This window comes from Fusarium solani (assembly GCF_023522795.1).
Source record: "Fusarium solani strain SB1 chromosome Unknown bctg00000008, whole genome shotgun sequence".
Lineage (NCBI taxonomy): Eukaryota > Fungi > Ascomycota > Sordariomycetes > Hypocreales > Nectriaceae > Fusarium > Fusarium solani.
In genome coordinates this window covers 1555301-1569610 of record NW_027072148.1, presented here as the reverse complement: position 1 = coordinate 1569610, position 14310 = coordinate 1555301, and the positions used below count along the sequence as shown (strand labels likewise).

At 53.2% G+C, this 14310-nt stretch overlaps 4 protein-coding genes across 4 annotated transcripts; 2 read left to right on the top strand and 2 right to left on the bottom strand.

Moving 5' to 3' along the window:
* Positions 1–1742: 1742 nt before the first annotated feature.
* Positions 1743–3786, top strand: MRS44_012548 (uncharacterized protein; the record flags this gene model as incomplete). The annotated part of the gene is made up of 4 exons (XM_046269443.2): positions 1743–1794; positions 1850–1917; positions 1980–2147; positions 2200–3786. 4 exons carry the CDS (start codon positions 1743–1745, stop codon positions 3784–3786), a joined length of 1875 nt encoding a protein of 624 aa, XP_046132999.1.
* A 672-nt stretch (positions 3787–4458) lies between these two features.
* Positions 4459–6073, bottom strand: MRS44_012547 (uncharacterized protein; the record flags this gene model as incomplete). Its single annotated transcript, XM_065618831.1, has 7 exons — positions 4459–4628; positions 4687–4986; positions 5046–5216; positions 5277–5377; positions 5584–5615; positions 5671–5913; positions 6002–6073. 7 exons carry the CDS (start codon positions 6071–6073, stop codon positions 4459–4461), a joined length of 1089 nt encoding a protein of 362 aa, XP_065474903.1.
* Positions 6074–7506: 1433 nt separating this feature from the next.
* MRS44_012546 (uncharacterized protein) lies at positions 7507–12690 on the top strand (the record flags this gene model as incomplete). The annotated part of the gene is made up of 4 exons (XM_046276117.2): positions 7507–7740; positions 7797–11546; positions 11597–11797; positions 11848–12690. 4 exons carry the CDS (start codon positions 7507–7509, stop codon positions 12688–12690), a joined length of 5028 nt encoding a protein of 1675 aa, XP_046133001.2.
* A 689-nt stretch (positions 12691–13379) lies between these two features.
* On the bottom strand, positions 13380–14310 carry MRS44_012545 (uncharacterized protein; the record flags this gene model as incomplete). Its single annotated transcript, XM_046276118.2, has 4 exons — positions 13380–13498; positions 13667–13784; positions 13876–13921; positions 14153–14310. 4 exons carry the CDS (start codon positions 14308–14310, stop codon positions 13380–13382), a joined length of 441 nt encoding a protein of 146 aa, XP_046133002.1.

The following is a 14310-nucleotide window of genomic DNA, read 5'->3' as shown; positions in this document are numbered from 1 at the left end:
CTTGAGTTCGCCTGTCAAAAAGTCGGTAGGCGGCCGAGGCGCTGGAGTCTTGGCCCTGAGCTCTGGCCTCACCGAGAAGTCTGGCCAGTGACAAAACAGAGGGGAGCAGTCGCCACGGCAACGGGCAAGATCTGCCAGTTTTCCGGGGTGGCTGGCAAGCGCTAGCGGTCGTCCCGCCCACGACAGCTGTGCTTTAACCTGCTAGAGCGCTAAAACATGCGCTGAGACAGTCTAGCGGGCAGCCAACCGAGGGCTGGGCTGGGCATATTCGAGCCTGGCGTGCCTGAGGCTGACGAGTGCGCAACTGACGGGAAGCTGGCCCTGCTGTGCCTGGGAGCTGGAGGTGAGGCTGCTGCAGCACCTGTCGGACCCCATCGCGACTCGGCCGGGGACCTTGCATGAATCAGGGTGACCCGGACGCCTTCTCGCGGTGGATGACGGTGACTGGCAAGGGGATACGACAGCTGACGAGCCGAGTGCGGAATGATGATGATATGGATGAGAATTATGTTGCACGGGATGCACGAAAATGAGTTGCATTTTGGGCGTCTCCTCTTGGTTACTTTTTGTGAGAAGTTATTTCTTTTCTTGGGGCAACGCAGAATGACGGCCGCCACGACAAGTAGTGATGAGAGTATTATTTCTTTTGATCTGACCATTGATGGACCCGTCTCTCGGTGGTGTTCTCGTCCATTTCCCTTCTGAGACTTGCCTTTCTTTCTTGAGCAATTGTTGACATCAAAAGTCTCAATTGTTGGGCGCAGTAAGCGGTTGAAGGGGCAATTGGGTCTTGTGGTTCAGGTTAGGACCAACCTACCTCAGCCTTATGTGAAGACGGATACTTCCCCTACTAAGGGAGGTGCATCCAGGTGGTTAAGCAATTGCCGATAGATAACGGTGAAAGAACATTGCGCATTAATCGAGAGACACATTTGATGCGAGATAGCTCAAGTTATACATGGATTATTCGTAAATCGCAAGCAAAACTTGGTCAAGGTCATTGTTTGCCCATATTCGGCCCATTGTCTGGACTCCAGTGGACGGACATTAGGCGCTCCATAGCGCTAGGCAATGCGCCAGGGGATGCCCCACCAGCCTGTAGCGAAAATGACTGGGGGTCGAGTTCCATTCTCTGAGCACAAGCGGCACAGGTCATGGGGCCTTGCCTCCATTCAACCCAGGGCCCTGGGGAGGACCGTCTTGGAGGTATGCGCCGACTGTATATAGACTCCACGACGCTGCATTCGCTCCAAAAGCCCTGGAACACTACGTTGAACTTGAATTCAAGATATCGGCTTGAACATTCAAATCTTCATCCATTCTATCATTCGCAATCGCCTCGTCCTTTGCCAATCTCCCCCGCCCCAGCTGTCCGCCCGTCGCTATCGAGCTGTCCCAATCGGGCTAATTGTAAACAAACCAGCGCTGAGGGCCTTAGCTTCAGGCTTCCCGGGGACCCTGGCGCCGCTGTCCTTGACAACCGTCGCTACCTTGACATTAACATTGCGAGTGCCCGCAGACTTTAATAAACGGAGGATCCAGCTTTGCTGCACTCGCTCTGCGCCTCGACGGTTCTCGATTCATTCCTTCAAGACAAGATCAATCAATTCTCTCGCATCTTCCGGATTCAGCTTCATCCTCTGACTCTTTCGACGTCGTCTCATCCGCTTGCGCCCCTGCCCGTTTCTTAGCCGCGCCGAAACCGATAAAAACGTCTGGGTATTGCATGACGTCAATGCAAAATGGCCGACGAGGGAGTTGCTGAGCATTATCAGGTGCTTGAGGAGCTTGGCCGTGAGTCTTTAAGCGCCGGCTCTTTCTTTTGCATTTACTGACATTTCGCCTCCAGGGGGAAGCTTTGGTGTCGTCTACAAGGGAATCGAGAAGGCGACAGGCGAGACTGTTGCCATCAAGCATGTAAGTCCTTCTTGTCCTTGGTTGCCGGGTCCACCAGTCAGACTAACAACCGCGCCCTCTAGATCGACCTCGAATCAAACGACGATGATATTCAAGATATTCAAGCCGAGATCGCTGTGCTGAGCACTTGCGCCAGCTCCTACGTCACCCAATACAAAGGTTCTTTTCTTCGAGGCCACAAGCTATGGATTGTCATGGAGTATCTCGGTGGCGGATCCTGCCTGGATCTCGTATGTCTCCCCCGATCTGCGACTAGGAAGCTCAGCTACTGACAAGGCATAGTTGAAACCCGCCAACTTTAGTGAGACACACATTGCCATTGTCTGCCGTGAACTTCTCCTCGGTATCCAGTACCTGCACAATGAGGGCAAAATCCATCGAGACATCAAGGCCGCCAACGTCCTTCTCTCCGAGACAGGCAAAGTCAAGCTGGCCGACTTTGGCGTCGCCGCTCAGCTGACCAACATCAAGTCGCAGCGAAACACCTTTGTCGGAACACCTTTCTGGATGGCCCCCGAGGTCATTCAGCAAGATGGCTACAGCTTCAAGGCCGACATCTGGTCCCTCGGCATCACAGCAATGGAGATGGCCAATGGCGAGCCCCCTCTGTGCCATATTCACCCCATGAAGGTTCTCTTCCACATTCCAAAGAACTCGCCCCCTCGCCTGGAAGGCAACTTCAGTAAGGAGTTTAAAGATTTCATTGCGCAATGTCTCACCAAGGATTATGACCGTCGACCCACAGCCAGGGAGTTGCTACGGCACCGGTTCATCCGCAACGCTGGAAAGGTCGAGGCCCTCCAGGAGCTGATTGCCCGTCGCCAGATGTGGGAGGCCAACCAAAACAGACAGAAGCATCCCATCTACTACCAGGAAACTCTACAGACCATGACCCCCAAGGACGAGCAACAGGAGTGGGTATTCGACACGGTCAAGTCGATCGCGCCGCCACCCAAGAAGCCCTCAACCAAGCACCACCGAAAGCCGTCGTCCATCTTCTCTGCCGAAGAGGCGATGCGGAAGTTGGATGTCAAGGACGGACCTCTGGGAGGAACTTCACCCGCCCCGGCCACTGTTCGAAAGTCGACTGTCCGCCGGACACCATCTCTCGCCCAGAACACATCGATGCGGTCCAGTGGCTCGCCCCGATCATCCCTCCTCCCCAAGAAACCACTCCAGCCGGACATGTCCTTCGGAAACTCGGGATCGACTATGCGTCTTTTCCGAAGAGTGCCCTCCGGCGGCTCAGACCACACCAGGCCCACCTCTCCAGATGATGTCTTTTGCGATGAGAACCTCCCGCCCTCTATGGCGGCTCCTGTTGAGCCGTACGGCAAGGAGGCCGTTCTCGGACGTCGACTATACACCAAGGCTGTAGAGCCCTCACTCGCCGAGCTGCATGCTCAAACTTCTGCGATGCAGAAGCGAGAAGCGCTGGCCAAGTTGTCGGATGCCTTTGCAGCCCTGGACGCGGTTGACCCCGAGGGAGCCTACCATCTCATGAGTAGCATGATGTCGTCCATATCCCAGGATAACAAACTGAGCGCTGCTTTCCTCCGTCAGCCTGCCCAAAAGATCCCCGATGACGGCACTCCTCAGGGTACTGTGATTGTCAAGAGCTCCACCCCTGTGAGCAGCCCGTCAAAACTGATGATGAGCTCCAACAACCCTCATCTTCGAAGCCACCGACGCCGCCATGCTGATACGCCTAGCATGTACGAGAAGAACTTTAACCAGGAGAAGGGGACCATCGAGTCCAAGTATCCTGGTCAAGAGGCCAAAGCTGGCATGGAGCACTGCAAGCAGTTGTCTGATGTCCTCTACTCCCGCTGGGTGGACAATCTTCACGTCCGGTGGCCCGCTGTCTAAGACAGAACCACACACACCTTATGGAATCATGAGATAACGCCATGGCACAGCACGAACGACTTGGTCACGGTTCGTGCTCTACCCGATTGGTTGTACGATGTTTGTACGACGGTACTTGTACTCCCCATTTTGCATTTGGCTGTGCTTTCCAAGTAGGGAATTGCACTGAGAAGGGAAAAGCGAGGCATCGAGGCTGATTCATGATTGATTGCATTTTCATCTTCATTTCGATGGCTCGGGGGATCCTGGGTTCGCATGGCGCTCATGACATCTTTGACGGCCTTACTGGGTTGGCCTATTATTTCTCACTTCTGCCACTTGCAAATGTTGTCGGTTTTCTGCTATTTTGGAGCCAAGGTTAGGAGGCGTTACGAAGGCATTGCATTTCGACTTGGACTTGGACCTGGGATGGGATGGGAGGGAGGCATATTTGGCTTTGATTGTTTCTACTGGCATGGGCATTGGTGTGGGAATTTGGCAAGTAGATAGATAGATATAGGCAGTATCTAGAATCACAAATCGAGTATCTGTACTCTGAACATCAAGTTTGAGATGTAATGCGCACGAGAATAAGTAGTGTGCAAGTGTAGGCTTGGTTTTGATTAAAGGGGGCTGGTCTTACAGTGTGATGTGTTTGCTTGTTTGAGATGCAAAAGCTCGCTCAATGCTGTGTTACGTTTCATCGCTAGGGCCAAGAGCCAGTTTGATCCTCCAGTTCTTGAACTCGTCAGACAGGATATCCCCGTGGCCCGTCTCCTCCACCTTGAACAGCTCGATAGTTGGCGACTGTGGCCGACGCTGTATTCTCCAGACGCCCTCGTCGTTGATGTTCTGTGTTAGCCCTAGCAAACAAAGTTAGTTCGGCAAACGCGTTGTCTGTGCAGGATGAAAGGGACATACACTCGAGTAAAGTGGCGGCAAAGTTGACGCACATGTCGGCGTTCCACTTGGGGTTCGGCTGGGCGTTGACCGTCTCGGGGATCCTGTGCGTCTCTATGTCTTGGGTGCTGACCAGGACACCGTCGCGGGTACGGAAACCGACGACGATTCGTGGGACGCCGAGGAGGAAGGACTGGATCCAGAACTTCATGAGCTTGCGGTTGAAGCCCTCCATGTCGCCTGGGTTTCGGATCTCTGCAGACGTCTTGAGCTCTACCCAATTGATAGGCTTGCCCGGCTCTTCGGGCTTTGAGTCCCAGACTGTCAGGGGTAAGTGAGTGTTCGGCCCAGGGAATTGGAAGGAACTAGAAGAAACATACTGGCATCGACTTCACCACCAAGGCACATGACTGTCTTGCCGATACCTGTACGGACAACGGAACAGTACTGGGCTTTGTTGTTGACGATTTCGTTCTCGCGGTTTTCGATAAATTCGCGAGAAGTCTCTGCCCATGGACTTGGCAGCGTTGAGAGCGTCTCAAACTTGTATCCTGTTACACAGTCATCAACAAATGGATCAAAAGAACTGTTGATAATGGTGGAGCTCTTACCCCAGAACTGCATCACCTCCAGAGGGGGGCCTCTTCTGCGTTTGCCGTTTCCCTCGTTGGCCCTTGAGGCGGCCTTGTAGGCGTGATTTTCCTCAATAAAGCTGTTGGGTCAGCGTTTACCTCAGCCAAAGGCCGGGCGATGTTTCTTACATGCAGTCCTTGATGAGGTATACATGTCAGTGGATTGAACTAGACAGGAAGGAAGAGGTCGTCATCTTGGGCATACTTGATATAGCGTGGCATTCATCTCGAAGCTGTGTGCCAGTCAATCAGAGAACTGCGTGTCACTGACGAAACAGGGACTTACCCGTCCCTATCTTCAAAAGGTGCTGCCATGATCTGCGAGGCTGTTAGCTTTCAGGGGACTTTCGAGAAACTGAGCTGAGACTCAAACCTTGGTCATCATGCCTCTCCAAGTGACTAGATGGGCATCAATCTTCTTGCCCGTCTCCTTTTCATGGGCGATGATGGTCTTGAGCAAGCTGTCGAGGTGCTCATCACCGCTATCATCCTGCTTCTGAAAGGTGTCGAAACCCTTTGAGAGGTCTGCGCCAAGCTGTGGCGTGTAGTAGTACTTGAGGGATGAAGCGTCCAGGTGGAACTCATGGTTGTCGTCATAGGAGAAGCAGGCAAATTCCTAGCGAACGTGAGCATGTAATTGGTTTTGAATGACGATGCGAGTATATGGGAAGCCTAGTGAGTAGATGGGGGACACAGATGCATACCTTGGGTCTCTTAACAGCCTGGCTTTCGCCAGCGAAGCGGCCTATGGGCTGGATGGAGAAGGACGCCGACATGACGGCCAATGTCGTGTTCAATTAGGGCTCAAGACTGAAGGTGCAAGGGTTACTTGGCAATATAACCTGTCACTATCGAGATAGCCGAATCTGCAACAAGAAATTGGCGGCGACAAAATGTCTCTCCTAGGATGCGTGTGAATGGATGAATGTGAATGTACGTGCTGAAGCTGGCGCGCGAGTGCTCCGGCCGGTCAGGGTCAGGTGCTGCAGAATGTACGGTAATACGCTACGGGGACGTGCAGCGAGTTGGCGGGCCATCAGTTTTAAGTGGCTGCAGGCACAGCGTTCCATGATCAGCCGCACTGGTTACCACCCTGGGGACCTGAAGAATAACCTTGAATAGAAGTGGATATCTAGCGGTGTTGTAGAATTCCTGGTTAGGTATGGTGTTAGTTGACTACTGGCATCTAGTTAAGCTGGAGAGACTGGTGTTGAAGAATGCCCATACCTAGGTATAGAGCTCTGTTACACAGAACCCCTTCACTTCCATCCCGTAGAAATATCATTAGGTGAAACTGCAGCTCCGATGAAGATCTCCACTACTTGACACACTGTGCCATCTTGATTCCCGCTTTCAACATACCGCCAACGTCAAACGCATGGGATGGGCTGCCTTAGTCGTCGGTCAACAGCATATATATGCACCCAAGCAAACAATCATACTGCATCTCCATTGGCTCCGAGGCGCCTCTTTACCACGCAGCCGAGTCTTGTAACTCAGAGCAGGGATCTTAATGGGTTAATCCCAATGCGCTAGTTCTCTCACGGTTGCCGGCATTCAAATGATTGTTCTTTGTCCCTCAAGAGCGAGCTCCTAATCTGGCGGGAGGAGGTGGGGTCGTGTGCACTGCACGGCACTTTCAAGGTGAGGAACAATCGAGAAGGAGAAATCCATTTCGGGTAAATAAAAAATCTCTGTTCTTTTCAAAGAAAGACCTCTGCTTAACTTTTCTTTCTTTCATCCTACAGACATCTTCTGTGCAACCAAAGCAAATTCACAGTTCTTTCGCTGATCAACGCTCACCAAGCTCTCTACCACCAACATCACCACACCAAGCTCCCTTACAACCCACCCACCCGCTAAAGTCTGCCCCCACTGCCTCCCATCGCCCCTACTGGACCCTGAGCTTCAGCGAACTCTAGCAGTAATCACGTGCAATTGGTGGGACTGGATCGCCTGTCTCCCCCCAGATCGCCAGCCGAGCTCTCGTTGGCAGCCTCGTTATCATCGCCCGTCGCCGCGCGCGCGCAACCTCCCGACTTACACCCAGCGTTGATCGCTGAGCCTGGTCGTCGCGAGACCCCCATCGACGACCAACTCCCGCCGCAGCTTCGCCCTGGGCTGCGGCTTATACGACAGCGACCACAGCTCCTGTCGTCCTCTCTCCATCGCGCGACTAATCTCCCACGGACGCCGTACGATAGTGCCCATGCCCCGACCGCGCGGACGTCCCAAGAAATCAAACACCCCCCAACTCAAACCAAAACCGAAGCCGAAACAGAAATCCAAGACCAAGTCCAGAAAGCGAAGAGTGACTGAGGAAGAAGGCTGGTGGACCATCCGCGAAGTTCTTGATGAGAGGGTTGGCAAAGCAGGACAAGCCGAATACTTGGTTCAGTGGGAGGACGAAATTCATACAGGGGAAAGCTTCCCTCCAAGTTGGGTTTGTTCCTCCGCAGTGTTGCTGATATGTTGGCGCATTATACTAACAGCTTATAGATTGAAGAAGTGACCGACGACGCTCTTCAGGAGTGGGAGGACAAGAAGAAGGCTCGTCAGGGGACCCAAGAGCCCATATCCTCGGTGGAAACCACAGAAACCACGGAATCAGAGCGCGCAAATGCTTCACCCCTGACCCGACGTCGGTCTGACTCTTTTGACCCCAACCCGCGACCAACGAAGAAGGTCAGGGCTGAGCAAGCAGTCGCAGGGTCTGAAGAACCCGTCCCGTCCATTGTTTCAGCTTCATCTGTTGATCTGGATGCGGAAAGCACATATTCTCTAACTGAGGAAGATCTTGCTCGACTCCAAGCTCAAAGACTTGCCATTGTTTTCACTAAGCCCGACAACTTTGACGCCTCCGAGTACCAGAGTGTGAGCAACAGCCAGACCAGTTCCCATAAGGTATCTGAACTTGAGGAGAGCGACCAGCGGGCCGCATTTGCGTCGCAATTAAGCCAAGGTACCATCCCCGACTCGCAAGATCTTTCCGGTCACCTGTGGACTCGCGCAGAGCCTAAATCTCCCTCTGTTCCTGAAGAGGTTGACCAGTCAGGGGCTCCCGCGTCTCCTGAACTCGGATCTCTCGCGCCCGAACAGCACCAAGCTCCCACATCCTCTGAACCTTGCGAGTGTTTGGAACTCGAAGACTCGTTTGTACCCAGCCAGGAGGAAAGTCCGAGCCATCCCAGCACCTTCCAGGAGAGTCAATCCACACTGGACGACGGCCTGTCCAACAACAACGAGGCCATTGAGGAGGACCAGCAGGGCGAAGACAGCCCTCTGCTTGAAGAGGACAACCAGGACGACCAAGACTATCAGGACGACGAGGCTTGCCAGGACGACGAGGATACTGATAACTCCCCTATCGTGCTGGACCTCGAAAACATCTCCGACGATTCGACAATCTCCGATATCGAAGAAACCACCAGCATTCCTGGCGATTCCGCGCTCACACACGTTGATAGTGCTCTCGACAATCAGGACTCTTCTTACATCGAGAGTACTTTGGATGATCGAGACCCCCAGGTAGATCACGATACTGCAGTCGACAGCCAAGATCTCGGAGACGACCAGATCGCCCCTGAACGTGAACTTGCCCAGGATCAGGATAGCTCTGAAGACAATCAAATTGTTCAAGACGACCCAGAGCCTGCAGACGACGACGACACTCAGGACATTGAGGACCAAGGAAACACAAATACCGACGTCGGTAGATCCCAGGACACCCAGTCTCCTGTAGACAGCTCATGCGCTTATACCAGTCGAGCTTCCCAGGAGAAGCAGAGCCTTGAAGAGAGCCAAGACGTACAGGAGCAACAGTCGAACCGAGATCGTAGCCCTAGGGTTATTGACGACTCTTTGGACAGACAAGATTCACCAGTTGACCACGCTGAATCCCAGGGTGCGTCACAAGTTTCTTGTCCTGAAGAAGACCCGGATACTGGGAACGATTACGTGCCTAAGCCCGAATCAACTGCAGTCCCTGAAGGTTCTGGCGACAATCATTTCTCCAAGCCAAGCAACGAAGCCGGTGCAATTCCGCCTTTGGGATCGCTATTGTCATCCCAAGCATCCGCGCCAGGACAACAACCCACGCCGAGTTCCCGAGTCTCGATTAACTCTCTGGTTATTCCGGACTCCCAGGACCAGTCGTTAACCACCCAAGACCAGCATCTTGTGGCTGCACAGAGTCAAGGTTCATTGTCATTGTCACAGCCTCAAGTCACCCCGGCCCCATCGCAGATCGAGGTTGTCCCAGACTCCGTGACAACCAGCTCGGGAATTCCATCCCATCAACCCGATCAGTCGCAGTCAGGTTCAGTGGAGAGCCAAGCTTTAACAGAAAGTGATCGGACAAATCTGGACGCCCAACCCTTGACTGAAGCCGCGAACCTTGAACAGCCATTGGCCTCGAACGTGACATCCAACTCGCAGGTCTTCTTGACCCAACCACGGCCGCTGCGCCATTCCTCTGAGTTTCCAAGCTCATACTCTCCCCAAGCCTCTCGACCTTCTGAGCCCGAACGGCCTGCTTCTAGTCCAGGGATTCGGGTACGGTCTCCCGACAAACCTCAAACTCCTCAAGCATCGCAGGTGGCTCAAGAAGAACCGGAAAGAGCACAGGCTTCAGAAGACGAAGAGTTTACGACCTGTCCTATTCAAGCTATAATCCGACGCTCGCTGTCTGGTGGGCCTTCACTGCCATCTCAACCAGAATCCGACACAATGGATCCGCCCTCACCCAGCCGGCGACAGAGTTCGGCAGTCGATGAGTTGAAACGCTACATAGACTTTGGCAAGGATTCATTTCTGACACAAGCCGAAGAGTCAGCAGAGCCTCCCACATCTTCAGGGGCGCCGAACCATGAAGACCCTATGGTTACCACGGCGGTCCCGGAAGTCATGGTGAGCTCCTCCGAGTTACCAATGCAATCTCAGCCGGCCTACTCGGTGGAACCATGGAAAGCAGAAGTTCTGGGCAATACACCAGAAGAACCAGCTCCGTCCATCTCGCCGGCGTCTATCATGGCCAACCCCAACCAGTCTGCGGTCGAACGAATGCAAGAAATAGTAAACATGTCATTTGGCGATTCGGCAGGCTCTCTTTCACAGTCCTTGATTGCCCAGGAACCCGAAATGATGCCTCCAGGAACCATCTCTCCGGCTGCTATCATCAGGTCGGTCGATGCGGTTGAGTCGACGCATACGTTAGACTTCTCAAACCAAGGCACACTGTCTTCAAGGATCGATGAAAGTCCAGGGCAGGAGATCACTATGGGGCAGGTTCCTGACGAGCAAGAATCCGATGTCTCATCACAGTCTTCTCATCGGTATGAAAATGCCTCGCCTCATATCGTTACTCTCCCAATGCATGCAAGTCGGCGACCATACTATGAGGCGATCATCGTGGATCACAAGAATGATATCCACGAGTTCGGCTCGATGTTTACCGAAGGCATAGATGAAGAACCTAGCGAGGCTCTCAAGGACAAGATTGACAAGCTTTTCAATCGCCTATTGAACATTTGCGACTATCCTCAGGACATCGTCGGAACCCCCCTGGAACGACTCCCTTCCCCCGACCTAGCCAAGTACTGCTGCGATGCCAATCCCAAGTTCAACTTTTTGTTTGAACTGTTGTCCGCCCTTGGAGAAAAGGAGACGGGAATCCTGATTGTTGCACGCAGTGCTGAACTCCTGCGGCTTATCTTTGCCGTCACCGAAGCTGTGGGCATCGAATGTTCAGCAGAGAGCATTGGAAAGCAAAGCGACTATCCATCAGTGACGAGAATCACTCTGGCCCTAACTACTGAGGAGTTCGATCCATACAAATTCGATGTTGTCATCGGATACGATTATGGCTTCAGCAGTTCATCCATGGCCAAGCAGTTGTCAAAAGAAAACGTCCGAAAACCACCGCTCGTGCTGTTGCTTACGACGACACACACGATCGAGCACATCGCGCTTCGGAAATCGCAAGACATGTCGACACTAGAGAGCAAGAATTCATTGCTGGCGAGTGTCATCCTTGCAAGGCGCTATCTAGAAGATCCAGAACGCGGTTACGGTGACCCTCATCAAGTCGCAGAGATCTTTTCGAATTATCTAAATGGCATTACTGATGCAGTGAACTGGGAGCCTCAAGGCATACCAGACGACGTACTTGACGTTTTTGCGACCAACTCCCAATCGCAATCCTTGCCTGAGGACAGGTTGACATCTGGAAACAACCTCAAGCGAAAGCATGTAAGTGATGACACCAAGCAAGAAGACTATGGCCATTGACAGCGTCTTAGGATGACGATGATGAGGACGAGTATTCCAAGCGATCACGCGTGCTCCCTCTTACAGAGTTGCCAGTTGACACTCGAGATCCTCCTCTGACCCTCGCAATGCGGCAATTCCTCGAAAGCATCACGCCTCGGGGGCAAGGAAGAAAGGAGAACGACTCCACGATCGAGATACCCATCTCGCAGTTGGAGTCGATCAGAGAAAAGGTAAGTTTGCGCACAAGAAACAGGTGATGTCAGGGGCTGACCATGAACAGCACGACGAATACAAGCGTCAAATTGCTTTGGGGCGAGGGATCGAAGTCGATTACAAGTCCGTCGTCAACCGGCTTGATAAAGAACTCAAGGATTACAAACGGACAGTCAACAAAATCGAAAGATCAAATCGCACTGCCCTCCAAGATCGAACAATGTTTGAGAAAGAAAAGCAAAAGGCTGAGAGCAATGCAAAGGCAGCAGCAGAGACAGCGGAGAGGGAGAGAAAGAAGCTACAGAAGCACATCGAGGAACTCGAATCCAAGATCGCGCACTTGACAGCAAGCCCTGAAGCGTCGAAACTGGAGGACATGCTCAGAGAGGAACAGGGTCAAGTGGAGCTTCTGACGAAGAGGCTGAGCAACGCTCAAACAACAAACGAGTTTTATCAACACCGCTACCAAGAGGTCGATGGCCAAGCCACAGAACTGGCGACGGAGAACAAGGAGCTCAAGAGTCGGCACGAAGACTTGCGGACAAAAGCATCCGATAACTTTAGAAAGATCCAAGAAATCAACGCCAGCCAGCAATGGGAAGCAATGAAGGAGCAAATCAAACAACTCACAGCTCAGGTCAATGAGAGAGAGCACCTGTTGAACTTGGCCCACGAAGAGCTACGAACATTGCGGAATGGGCGTCCGCAGACTCGGGGGACTAGCGTGCCACGGAGCCCTCGCGTACCCATGATGAGCCCACGACCAGGTCGAGGTGGATTCACCGGTTCTGCTAGCAGAGGGACAAGCCCAACTACAGCGCCGAGTCATGAAGGCTTCATGGGACCCGGAGCCCAGTTCATGGGCCAGCAATCTAGGAACGGAAGATGGGGTAATCATCTCCAAGACTAGGCAGGTTGACGACCGTCGGAGAGGGGATGATTGAGTTAGAGGCACATGCAGGCTGGTCACGGTAGATGATGAGGAGCCGAGCAAGATTCTTTTTGTGTTAATACCACTTTTGTTTTGGAAGCGATGCGATAGCATTTGGGGTAGCAAGGCAGGCAGGAAAGGAAAGTCAGAAATAGGACTGAGGATAAAGGGATACAGGGATGTATATATACATCATTTCAGCGAGAACCGTTAATGAACGATTAACCGTTTGGCGAGCTTGAGCGTTGAGTTGTGTGAGACTTGACAGTGAGATTAAAGCAACAGGCATATGGTCTACTGGATATAAAAGTGGTCTGATCAAGGTGGTTGTTGTAAGCGAATTAACGCAACTACATCCCGAAGAGCCGAGTTCTCAACTCAAGTTGTGAGCCGTGGATCATGGTAGTACAACATCAACTCTCAGTCACCATGTAATACAAAGATGCAGAATACTCTCAACATTGGAGGAGATTAGCAAAGAGCAAGAGTCGCCAAGTCGCGCCTGGGGCTATAACACAATCGATTTGGGGCTGCCGCAACCAAACTCCCCCGTCTACCTCTTGTACTGGATTTCTTCCCTTCCGTCTCGGCTAACATGTACACGCGGGGCTTGCCCGGTTTGATCGGGGCTTGCCCGGGGCTCAAACACTCTGAGACCGAGTCATCGTCTACTTCTCCTCGGGGTACAGCTCCTCCTTCAGCGGCACGCCGAGCTCTTCCCGGAGGGGCTTGAGCTCCTCGAGGTACTGCTCGTACTGGCCCTTGTTCTCGACCTTGGACTTGATGCCTGTGGAAAGTCAGTAACTCGAAACTCGTCGTAGGCTGCACTCGCGTCCGCCGTCTCGCTCGTCGTTCTCCGGGTCCAGCAGTTGATGTTGGTCAATTGATACGAATCAAGTGGATCCGGACGGTCGGGCGGACGGCGAGGTTGGCTTTCAATTGACGAAAAGCATACCTTCGAAGATACGGACGGCAGTGCCAAAGTCGTTGACCCTTCGGGCGGCCTTGAGGGCGGCGGCAATCACCGAGGGAGCGGGGACGAGATCGTAGGCGAAGGCGTTGTTGAGGTTGCGCTATGGTTTGGTGATAAGCCAAAAAGTCATACGACATTTTCGGAAGCGGGACGGAGAGCGTCGAAGCTCAAAGCCCGTGGGGCGGGCCTACCTGAAGCTCGAAAACGTCCTGGACACCGTCAAACTCCTTCTCGAACCTGTAGAGCGTCGTGGTTTAGCCATTGAACCAAGCAGAGACAATGTGCGGCCGCATTGAAGGCATTCGGGAAAAATCGCGTGGGGAGAGCTCTGGCCCATTTTGCGGCATCTTGCGGCATCTTTTTTGCCCATGGGCGCGAACCACGCAAAAGCAGCCGGGCTCAGGACCCCATTGCGAAGCCTCCAGAACTTGATATCCCTTTCAATTGAGGCCGCGAGGGTGTTCCTACCTGGCGGAGAACTCCTCAAAGGTCTCCTCGGCGTGCTCGCTTCGTCGGGGCATCGAGGTGGTAAAGTGGGCGACGGCCGAGCGGGCCACAAGGGGCTGGACGGCAGGGCGGACGGAGGCGGCGCGGACGCCGCGAGCGACACGGAGGAAGGCGGACAT